At 39.5% G+C, this 12,417-nt stretch overlaps 1 protein-coding gene across 1 annotated transcript in view; it reads right to left on the bottom strand.

Moving 5' to 3' along the window:
• Positions 1-1,367: 1,367 nt before the first annotated feature.
• The window catches only part of MARCHF11 (membrane associated ring-CH-type finger 11), a 118,317-nt gene continuing 107,267 nt past the window's right edge, over positions 1,368-12,417 (bottom strand). The window contains exon 4 of the mRNA XM_060007102.1: positions 1,368-1,965. Within this exon, the coding sequence (XP_059863085.1) occupies positions 1,643-1,965 (323 nt within the window). The 3' untranslated portion in view covers positions 1,368-1,642. The remainder of the gene's footprint in view (positions 1,966-12,417) is intronic.

Genomic DNA, 12,417 nt, shown 5'->3' with positions numbered 1-12,417 from the left:
AAAATCTAATCATCAATTACTTCAAATGACCTACATGTCCAACTTCTGTTTCTAAGGAAAGCATGGCCTCCGGCCTCATCTATTCTGTTGCTACCCATTAAAATATGTCATTTACCTCCATTAGAAGGAGAAAAAGGTGCAAAATCCCCAGGTATCACTATTTAGCAACCTGTTCATGGGGAGTCAATAGCCTCATTTTTCTTTTCCTCTTTTCATTTGAAAAATACTTATCTAGTCAAAGAGAAACACTTCTCGCTGCTGGAGAATATTGCTTCATTAAACCAAGTAATAGAATCAGTGTTTAGATGATTAAGTAGGTATATAAGCTTTCACAAAAAGAAAATCTAATTAAGATGGTACTCATAGAAATCAAGACACGAATAATTAACAAAAATAATTGCGGCTGGTCTATGAGAGGGCTATGCAAATGTGAAGCAGTGTTATTATTACACGTGCAATGGTGCAACATTTTGGTGAGCTTTCAGGGTTATAAGTATGCAGGGTGCCTTGTCTGTGTAATATGTACTGCAGGACAGGCACACCTTGTTTTATTGCGCTTCATTTCTTTTCTTTTTTTTTTTTTTAATCGTGCTTCGCAGACATTGTGTTTTTTTTACAGATTGAAGGTTTAGGGCAACCCTGTGTCAAGCAAGTCTATTGGCACCATTTTTCCAATAGCATTTGCTCACTTCATGTGTCTGTGTCACATTTTGGTAATTCTCACAATATTTCAAATTTTTCCATTATTATACTTGTTATGTGACCTGGGATCAGTGATCTTTGATGTTACTATTACAACTTGAAGGTTCAGATGATGGCTAGCATATTTTAGATTTTTAAATTAAGGTATGTACATTGTTTTTTTAAGAATTAATGCTATTGCACACTTAATAGACTGAAGTATAGTGTAAACGTAACTTTTATATGCTCTGGGAAGCCAAAAAATTTGAGTGGTTTGCTTTATTGAGATACTTTATTGCGGGTCTGGAACTGAACCCACAATATCTTCAAAGTATGCCTGTAAGACTATTTTATTCCAATTATCTTTATCTTTTTACAAGCTCTCTGTACTGTTTCAGAAGTTAGAAAACAAGCCATAATTCCTAGAACTTGCATTCCTGGTGACAGGTTAATTCATCCTACACAAAAAGTCATGCTCAAGTGTGCCAACCAGCCTGAGGCATGAGGAAGACCAGTGCATCACAGAATCACCTCTGTGCTTCGCCCTTGATGGGCACTTTGGAATTTGCCCACAGCATTCTAAACTCTTCCCCATTGGTAGCATGCCTGAAAAATTACACATGGAGCAAAACGTTTGATAAAAATATATTTAAAACAAGCAACAAAAAAATAGTTTTGACCTTAAGGATAATGTTCACCATTCTTTTAACCAAGTAGAGTTAAATAATATGTATAATGATTTCAAGTACCAACTTATAAAAGATGTGATAAATCAGAAAGCAAAGAACAGGAAGACTCTTTTTTTCAGAAAAATGTATTTGCAATTCAAATGTTCATATAAAAAGCATAAATTTTAAAAAGTTCATAGATGTGTGTTTTTAGAAGTGCTATGGTTTTGCCATTCACTGCAATTACATTCCAAAATGTGCAGGGTGGTCCACACCGCACCTTCTTAGCTTTGTCACACTGAAGTCACTCTCATCACAACCTCCCCCGAGCTGTTATCTTCTGACAAATCTTCATGGGGCCTCATCCGATTGAACAGATGTAATAACATGTAGCCACACTGAAACCTTGGGGAGGTCAACTGTGTTGGGTGGACCAAGTTCCTGTTTCGTAGAGCCGTCAATGGCAACCATAAAGTTCTGCTTGTGGAAGACTCTCCCCGGCTACTTTCTTCGATGTCTGTGGCTTTGTCATAATTTAATACATCCCAGTGTAAGTTGACAGCTCGCCAGCGTTTAAACACTCTGTAAACTGCAGCTCCTTCATGGACAATGAGACCTAAATTTGAGGGAAAAATGAAAAAGACTGGTCATCATCAAAAGTTGAGAATGTTATTTTGTATACAAGTAAGATTAAAGATATAGTCTATTCTCTGTTACGCATCATCATCAAAAACGTGGTATTCTGACTGCTCAAACACTATGTCTAATGGCAAGCTATTACCTGTATTACATAGGAGTTGTCAATATTCAAAAATAAGAATCCACTGCCATGCAGACAGTAAAGTCATCATGGGTATAAATTACTTGCTCCATTATGGCTCAGAACATCCTTAGGCATTTACGTTGCCTTAGGAGAACCATTAGGTTCGTTTCTTCATTCAGCATCTCTTTCTTGAGTGCCCACTGTGAGCCCAAGCAATGTGTTAGAGACTTGGTCCCAGTTGGCAACTTGATTTGTGAAAGAGACAAATATCAAGGTCACTGCCACCTCCCCAGCCTCTAGAACAATGTCTGACACACAGGAGATACGATCGAACCTTTTGTTATTTTTCCTCTCCTCAACAATTCAACAAATATTTATTAAGCGCCTACTTGAGAGATTTATGTATATTATCTCATTTATTTCTCACCACCCCCTTACAAAGTAAGCACTAGCATGTCCCCCATTTTACAAACAAGAAGTTGCTCAAGAGCAGACAGGTGGCAGCAGTGGAACAGGGATTCAAACCCAGGCAGGCGGGCTCCAGAGGGCTCTTTGCTGCTATACAGGGAATTGATGATTCCACATTTCTGAGACGAACTTTCAGGAAAGTAAACAAAATAATACGGGAACCTTGGGGACTACAAACTAGCCAACCGTAAGTTGGATATGGTGCCCTGTCGCATGGCTCCATCTCCACCATCCACTCCAGATCCCACCATACCCTGCATTTTTCACACATTTATATTTCAATGTGTAGTCCAAAAGCTTTTGAATCTGTGACCTAATACAAAAAGGAGTTCCTGGTGGGGAGGTCCCTTCAGGTAGAAAAGTGAGGAGGAGCTTCTCTCAGAGGAATTTGCAATTCCATTGAAAGTTGGAGGAGAAGCCAATGAAGTCTTTCTGAAGAATGGAATATGGCACGTAAGGAGGATGTGTCAGTTTTGACACAATCACTTTTAACCAAAATTTGAAAATGAGAAGATCTTACCACCTCCTAGCATTTAGAATCTCGGGAGTATGTCCTAGAGAAGCTCTCATAAATATGAAAAAGGAAGCATGTTCAAAAATGTTTATTACATATTTGTTTGAGAAAAAAAACGCAAACAATCTCAATGTCCATCCTGAGAAGAATGGACAAATTGTCCTGGGTGGATCCAAAGGACTATAGCAATGAAAGAGAAGGGAACAAAGTCACATGCACTAACACGGATAAATCTTAAAATAAGAGTGGAAATCTCAAAGCCACATAACAAATGAAAATTTCAGAAGTATAAATGATTGAAGAAATACTATAAATTTTTATGGATACAGATACATATGGTTAAAATGTTAAAACGTGCATGGGAATAATAACCATTAAATTCATGATAGTGAGGGAGGGTGAAATTGGAGAGAGGCTTCAAAGAGGGCTTTCTATTGTGCCTTTAATATCGCGGTTTTTTTAAGCTGGGTGGTGGGGATATGAATGTTTAACGTGTTATTCTATATACTTTTCACGTACCCAAATAATTCATAATTTCAAAAGTTATGGAAAATTTATTAGGAAAGTTGACCTAAGATGGGTTGAAGAATAGACAACAGAAGTAGGGGAGACAAGTAAGGAGGTTACCACGTTATATGTGAGGAGCAGAGCGTTAGCAGTAAGGAGAACACAGAGAAACAAAGCAATAAACTTGTCAGAGGAAAAACTGACAGAAATTGTAAATGCAAGAAGGGGAAAAAAAAAAATCAGAGGCTCACATTTTTAAGGCTAGAAGCCTGGGTGACTGAAAGGATGATAGTAACCTTCCCAGAGGTATAATGAGTACGGGTTTTGAACAAGTTTTTATTGAGGAGATTCTTTCTTTTTTTTTTTTTTTTTTTTTTGTCAATTAAAACAACACCACAGAGATGATGGAGATACCAAGTCTTTGAAAAATCACACCTACCTAATATGAGAATTTAAATTTTACATCTATCCCTTACCAGGAGATAAACGTCTGGCACACGTGACTTAAGAGCATTCCAAAGATACTAACATAGGCCACTAAAAAATGCATATGCTCTAATAGATAAAAACGTCTTAAGCCCAATTATTGTACATCACCAAAATAATGAGAAGTAATGTAAACTTCTGCTAATCATAGCAATTCAATGGTTTGATTCCTTTTTCCTAAAGAATAATCAGAGTTGACCCAACTGACCAGATGTTTTGGGGAAACAGTCAGAATTATAAGTCAAGACTACCAGAATTTAATTGGTAATTCTAATATTAGCTTTTTGAAATCTCCCTGGCTAATGATTTAACTTTTCTGGTTCTGTTTTTCCTCCTTAAAATGCAATTGGAATGCCTAATCTATACATTCAGTGGGATGGTATGAAGATAAATTGGAATTCATGAACTATAAAGCACTCAGATTTCTTTGGAGATGGTAACTATCTAAATACAAGACATTATTATTGATTAAAAAATCAATAGTGAATCTATGTGGTGAGAAGCATTCATTCACACTAATCATAAGACCATTACAGTCTGCAACAGGTTCATTCTTGTTAAGTGCAGTGATGGGGGGCTGACTTCACCAGGGGAAACCACTTGTTTCACAGGATCCTCTTCTTTTTTTTTTAGTGATTTCCTTTGAAAGGCCAGAAATCAGATCATTTACTCAAGCTGAAAGTCATTTTCTGGGAATATATTCCTGGTAGCACTTTTCTAAATATTATACATAAATCTACCCAACGTGTAGAAATAAATCCCATAGGTCTTTATAGTACATTTTGAACTAAATTTAAAGAAAGAGAACTACTTGAAGTTCTCATGAAGACATAGTCCTCCTGAATTTCCAGCTCCATGTGCTGCTTCTTCATTGCATTCAGGTTATGAGTGACATTTAGACTTTGCTTTATTCCCCGTGAAAGTTTGGAATTACTCCTCATCCTCTAGAGGCTTAAATTTTACTGAAATAGGAGGAACCCCATCTCACCCTCCTTTTTAATGTAAACTTTTCCCCTTTTCCTTAAGATTTTTCTGGGGCAGTGGCAAATGCCATTTGTACTAGTGGTTATGAGAAGACTTGACTACTGTGATCATTGAAATCCAGAGGTAAGGATTCATTTAACTCTAGTACAATGTGTTGAGAATCTGGCTATTAAAAAACGCACTGCCCTCCTGTCTTACTGATGATAGGTCCCCTCTTGTTTCATAACTGATCAGTTCACATCCTTGAGTAGCCTTCACTCTCTGTGTAATACCTCAAGTTAAGCCTTAAAATGAATCTGTCACCTTGACATTTCAGGTCATAGGAAGACAGGCTTGGATTTGCTTCATCTGAGTCACTAACTCTGAAGGGAAAAGCAATTATAATTTCTATAAAATGTAAATATTATATGTTACTTGCTACATTATTAATGGCAAAGGTGTCAACAAGGTGTGATTCATGGGAACTTGGGGTTTTGAAACTTGAGGACCGTGTGTGTGTAGGTGTCCCTGTGTGTGCAGTTGGTTGCTTCTTATCATTTTCTTGCCAGTAACATTAATTTGAGCATTCCCTTATTGATGTGCAAAGGAACATTTTTGTTAGGGAATAATCTTTAACGACAGAGCAGGTTTAAGTATTTTTTGGTTTCATTGAAATAAGAGCACAGTGTTTATGTAAGTAAAATATATCCCAAATTTGGAAATGGTGTGTTAGTTGAAATTCTTACAAGGTAGTAGAAAATGGGCTAACTACCCATGAAATAATGGGAAGACTCTCAAGGTACACAGACTCACGCATGTGCATGTGTGCGCACACTCACCAGTTGTCTATGTTTATTTCAATATAGACAAATGGTGTGTTACAATTAACGGAGACTTGCAAAATTTATGTTCAAATACAAACAAATGTTGATATTAGCTACCAAACCACCAGTCTAACCATTTCACTTCTTGTGTTGCTTGTTTCAGCTTTTGTTTGAATAGATTTGGTCATTTTTCATAATTTAAAAACTAAATTGTTATCAAGGATCTGTTCTGTGCCAAGTGCTTTTACATGCACAATTTTCATTTAATCTTGACTGCGACTCTACAAATATATATTATTGAATAGTTTCATAGTTAAGGAAATTGAGACCTAGAGAGATTTAGCCAATTGTCCAACATTATGAAGATATCAGCTCTGAGAAGGAAGCCCCAAAATTTGTCTATATGTAAACCTTGAGTGCTACAGTGCTATTCATTCTAAATATCCAGGGGATGGCAGCCTCTCCTAGTCACAGAATGACCAACTGAAAGAGATATTGCTATGGACTGAATGTTTGCATCTCCCCCAAATTCATTTGTTGAAGCCCCAATCTGCAACATGATGGTATTTGGAGGTAGGAGGTAATTCATGAGGGTGATTAATGCCCTTATAAAAATTGGGAGAGACATAAGTTTTCTCTGTGTGTGTGTGTGTGTGTGTGTGTGTGTGTGTGCGCGTGCATGCACCAAGGAAAGGCCATGTGACAATATAACGAGAAGATGGCTGTCTGCAAACCAAGAAGAGAGCCCTCACCAGACTGAATGTGCCAGCACCTTGACTTTGGACTTCCCACAGCCTTCGGAACTGTAAGAAATAAATGTTTGTTGTTTAAGCCACCCAGGCTGTGGTATTTCGTTAGAGCAGCTCAAACAGGCTAAGACAGACCTGGTATAAAAACTACATCATCCTCATTTAAAATATGAGTAAATTAAGCCCCGGAGACTATGATTTGGGCAAAGTTATACAATTAGTTGCCATTTTTAATATCCTTGTGTGTCACTGACACTGTTTCATCTCTAGGAGTGCCAATAAAACAGTGCCTTCCATCTGTCCCCATCCTAGGAGAGAAGAGGGTTGAGGAACCTCATATGAAGGCAACACTGTAAGTGGTGAACACTCCATCTGGTAAGCTGCACTCATCCTGAGCTTTCCCAAGAAATGTAAGATCCTGATAACACAGCCTAAACGCCTGTGTGCTGTTCAATCACAGAGACCCTTGGGAAAGCTAAAGAACTCGCAGCTCGCAGCGGATATTTGGCCAGAAAAGGCTCTCTTGATTGTGTGAAAATGTCTAAGATTTCTCAGTTAAATTTAACCATTCTCCCTGGCCAAGATTCTCATTCTCATTCTCCCTCTCTCCCCCTACCTCTCTCAGTGAGTTTCATTCTGGAAAGTCAGCGTGCACCAGAGCGGAATGGTGACTTTGGGGCCCCTATGGTTACAGTTAAGAAGAACAGGGCTTCCCTGGTGGCGCAGTGGTTGAGAATCCGCCTGCTAATGCAGGGGACACAGGTTCGTGCCCCGGTCCGGGAAGATCCCACATACTGCGGAGCAACTAGGCCCGTGAGCCATGGCCGCTGAGCCTGCGCATCCGGAGCCTGTGCTCTGCAACAAGAGAGGCTGCGACAGTGAGAGGCCCGCGCACCGTGATGAAGAGTGGCCCCTGCTTGCTGCAACTAGAAAAAGCCCATGCAGAGAAACGAAGACCCAACACAGCCAAAAATAAATAAATAAATAAAATTCAAAAAAAATAAAAGAAGAACAGATTAGAGAAGATTAGAGTCAACCTCATAAAGTGGCTCCATTTTTTAGTCCTTAATTCCCACTGGAACTTGGGGAAGACCAGAGTGTGGTTGCACAAAAGAGGGTTAACTAAATGCGACTGTGGCCCAAGATACCCTTTGTTGGGAATCATCATTGCTAGAATGTAATCAAACGCGTGAATCCTCCTGGCACATCTTCCCAAGATACTCTACATTTAAATGCCCAACCATTATGGAAACTTAGTAAGTGTAGAGGTGATCACTTTAAAAGTTACTCTTCCATTGTTGAATCTTGTTAATATGAATCCTGAAGAAATAACCACAAGTCATTTCTATATACACTGAATGGTTTTTGTTGGGACTCAACTATATATGAAGCTTAAAGTAAAACAAAAACCAGGAAAGAAAAAAAAAGCAAAAATATAAAACTTAAAGAGAGATATAAAGATTGAAAGACAATACATATTCCATTACAGAAATCACTAAGCTCACAAAAGAAAGCTATCATCAGCTGATATCCTAAAATCTAGGCCTCTGCAAACTACAGTATCCTGATTATACATGGGGATTTTTGTGAAACATATTTCCAATATTGCCCATCAGAACAAATAAAGAAAAGAAATATCCTGCATAAAATGTACTTATATCTCTAAAAGATAAGTTGATTCTTCTATTGTTGAATATTTTATATATATATATATAAAATAAGAACCAAGTTGAGAATGGCAGGTTGGTCATCAAAGTTTAAAGCTCAGGGGTTCAAACACAGATTCATCATTAGCATTGGTAGTAAGATCTGCTTTGCTAAGAAATGTGATAAGGACAACGAATTATTCAGAAACTTTCCACAACATGAAAACCCTTGACACTAGGGGCTGGCTAGTTTCCAAATATGGATGAGCTAATCCACCTCACCCCCAACGTAAAGAACAGCACACATGAAGAAATGATTATGACAACGATTATGACAACAGAGACTAAATGACCGTTTCTCTGAGAGCACACCAAAGGAAATTCATGGTGTTTGTTTTACAACACTGCCACCCTCTATGTCTCCCTCTCTCCACTCAATGAAATCTGCCGTCATCAGCCTGGTTGCAAAGAACACATTTGTGCTGTTCCTTCAATGCTGAGGACCAACACTGCCTGGGCACAGAACAAGATGCAAAGGCAAATTTTAACATGGAGTGTAACCTCTCACTAGTCGGCAGTGAGGGAAGCACCCCCTTTTCTAGAAGGTCTTGACATAGGTTGGATCTGGTTCTTAACCTACCATCTTTATTTCAGTTAATGATCATCCCCCAAGTCAGTTAAGCTGAAACCCAAGAATCACCTAGACTAGTCTATCCTCTTGCATGAAATTCTGCTAATTCTCTCTTCTTAGCAAATCTGAGATGAAACCATGAAACACAGAATCATCTCTCCGTGACCCCAACCAGTCATGTGCTCCCTGAGGACAGGAACCCTATTCCTACTTCAATTACTGTCATGAATCCAATAGTCACAAAATGACGGTGCCCAGGCCAAAAGCCTAAGAGGCAGACATGGATTCCTCTCTTCTATTTCCAGGCAAAACAGGAGAATTAAAAAAATGCTGTCCATTTATCTGACCACTTGCTCTTCTGAGAAGCCAATCCATCAATCAATTATTTTAATGAATTTTTTTATTCCTTATTAGAGAGGAGATTCCGCTGAACTTTCAATTACTAGCCCTGGAGCACAAATCTACCATAGGCATATTCACAGAATATTCCTCAAAAGCTGCAAACTTGTTATACATTATAAAATACATGATATGTTAATTTTTTAAAAAAAGGATTAAAAGAATTCACTGGAGAGAAGAATTGTTATATTATCTAAGTTTCCATCCAAAAGGGCTTGAGGAAAAAAAGATCTATGGATATGATTATTTCAATAAAAGAAATAAAGGAATGAGTCCAATACTTTTATAGGTAATAAAGGTATCCTAGAGTTCCCCTGTAACTGGGAGCATGATTTAGAATCAGTTTAATTTCAGCTGAATGCAACTCCAATTCATGGACAGATGGAACACCTGGTAGCAAAGAGTAACATCATATCACAGAGATGAGAAGTTGTCAAATGTAGTCACTGAATTTCAAAATTAGGAAATATTGGGTATGATTTAACCCAACCTGTTCACATGGGGGGGATGAAGTCTCTGAGGCCCAGAGAAGTGGCACGGCTTGACCAATGGGCCACAGTTAAGTGTCCAAGCCCAGAATCAGAGCCAGACCCCTGATGCCTGATCCAATGCACTCCCTCTGCAAGAACTCATATCTCAGGAGCCACCCCTGGCTGAAGTCGGTCCTCGCTAGTGTCTGTTTGGCCCATGGGATATTATACTGACTATGAAGTAGACAGAATCAAAATCTCTTTTCAGACTAAGATGGTCAGTTCTCCTCTGGCCTTTATTCTAAAGTGTGCATTGCAGCATCTGGATGGTAGATGGGAGTGATCCTCCCAGTTTATAAAATAAATAACTCTGCAAACCTCAATATTACAGTATTTGGTTAAAAAGCCTATCAATGTCTATCTTCTGGGTTAATTAATGCCTCAAGGATTGGGAATCTACTTTGGTAGATTTCCATTTGTTTCCCACACTCTGGACCAAACTGTCTACTCCAAACTTGCAGATTATGATTTTATTAATCTTTGGGGTAAACAATACATGTATTGATTGTTCCATTTCAGGGGTGAGAACAGCATTTTAAAAGTTTTAATTGATCTAATTAAAACCTGTGGGCTTCCCTGGTGGCGCAGTGGTTGAGAGTCCGCCTGCCGATGAAGGGGACACGGGTTCGTGCCCCGGTCCGGGAAGATCCCACATGCCGCGGAGCGGCTGGTTCCGTGAGCCACGACCGCTAAGCCTGCGCGTCCGGAACCTGTGCTCCGCAACGGGAGAGGCCACAGCAGTGAGAGGCCCGTGTACCGCAAAAAAAAAAAAACATAAAAAAACAAAAAAAACCCCAAAAACCTGTTTCTCTCTGGACCTGACATAGGCTATTTCACATTTGTTGGCTTTGCTTTTCATTTCTCTTAAATCACACAGACTGTGGGTAAAAATTCCAAACAGAAGCGACCATCCCAGCATAAGTACAGTTTCTAACTCTCTGAATTCATCCACATAACATCAGTAAGATTTTTAATTGAAAAAGCAATAAAAAATTTTTATCCTGAATATAAAAATGCTCAGACCTTAAGTTTCCTTAATATTCTATTCTGTGATCTAGCAAGAAAATTCAAGGTTGAGATGTGATTCTTTACATAAATTATTCTTATCAAGAAACTGTTTCACTCAGAACAATGCAAAGAGAGAGACATGGCTTTGGGTATGGTATATTTTCCATTCTCTTTACTAATGTTTCTGTATGTTGTGGTTCTATGAATTTACAATAAATAAAGGCTTCACAAAACAGCTACATTACTTTGGGTTTCTAAGGAAATTTTTTTCTCTATTTCTGATCTAAAATCAGTAGTTGAAGAAAGTATTTATTCCTGATTCCGTGCCTTAGGTGTTCGACACAGCAACTGACGAAGTAGTTTCACTTTATTGAATAGACAACATTTTGTAAGTTAGCCATTTGAGCTCACCGTATAAGGAGATAGATAGAATTAATCACATAAATAGTTTTACACAGGCTCTGGAGCCGCAGTGTCTGGAGTCCAATCTTGGGTCCCTCTTCCAATCTGTGTGACCTCCGGAAACTGGTTAACGGCACCTTAGTTTTCTCATCTCTGAGGTGAGGAGAACAGTACCTACACCTCATTGGGTTGCTGTGAGGACTGAGTGTGAAAATGCAGGTAAAGTGCTTAGAATGTTGCCTGGGCCAGGGTAAACACACTCTTAGTCATCACTGGAGATTTGATTTTAAAACCTCCTTTCAACGTATTTGGAAGCAGCTGAAAACATATACAGGCTCCACTTCTCTGCTCCTCTGTGTGCTTCCTCATGACCCCAGAGAAACCCTGGCAGCGTGCCGCAGTCCCACATCCTCCGTGCGCTACGTAGGAGCATCGTTTAGAAAAATCACGTTCACACTCTCCGTCGTGAGAAAGTTCTTTGTTGCAAAATAGCGTGAAGCCAGGAGGCTCCCAAAGAGGTCGGTGCCAGTTCTGAAGAAGAATCTCCAGCTTCTCAGGTTAAGGGAGCTGTGTCATCTTGTCATGGTTCCCATTACCACGGTCTACTCTGCTTTCTCTTCCAAGGAAAACGTCCCATGTCCAAGTTGAATTGGCCTCTTTAAGAACCTCATTTTAGAGTAGCCTAGGGATGTACTCAGATCTCTCTAAAGTATTTGCAATTGTTCCAGCCCTCACGTGTTTAGAAATCACACAACCACTCTCGTGGAAAACAGTAAAGACAAAGAAAGAGTGAAGTCGCGCAAATCACACGTGCGCGCGAATGTGCGAACGCTCACATACAGAGCGAAGCCACAAGGGGTGTCCCCTCCTGATGCCTCAGCTGACCCCTACAATCTCAGATGATTTGTCCCCTGGCTCCTGGATCTCCTCAGCCCCACAGACCCACACTCCTCAGGTCCATGTGGAAGACTTGACCATGACCTGACCTGCATAACACTTGCCCTCCGCTGTCCCTCCTTCACTCCACCCCGGGCCTTTCCCTTCCAGAAACTGGTCCAAGTGCAAAAGCCCTGACACTGTACCAGCACTGCCGACAACCACCACCTCCACTGCTTCTCACTCACCCGCTTTCTTCCTTTCAATGAGTGCACCCGTTCTACTTCCTGAAGACCTCGAGC

The sequence above is a fragment of the Delphinus delphis genome, chromosome 3, assembly GCF_949987515.2.
Source record: "Delphinus delphis chromosome 3, mDelDel1.2, whole genome shotgun sequence".
NCBI classification, from domain to species: domain Eukaryota; kingdom Metazoa; phylum Chordata; class Mammalia; order Artiodactyla; family Delphinidae; genus Delphinus; species Delphinus delphis.
This window is presented reverse-complemented; position numbering and strand designations above follow the sequence as displayed.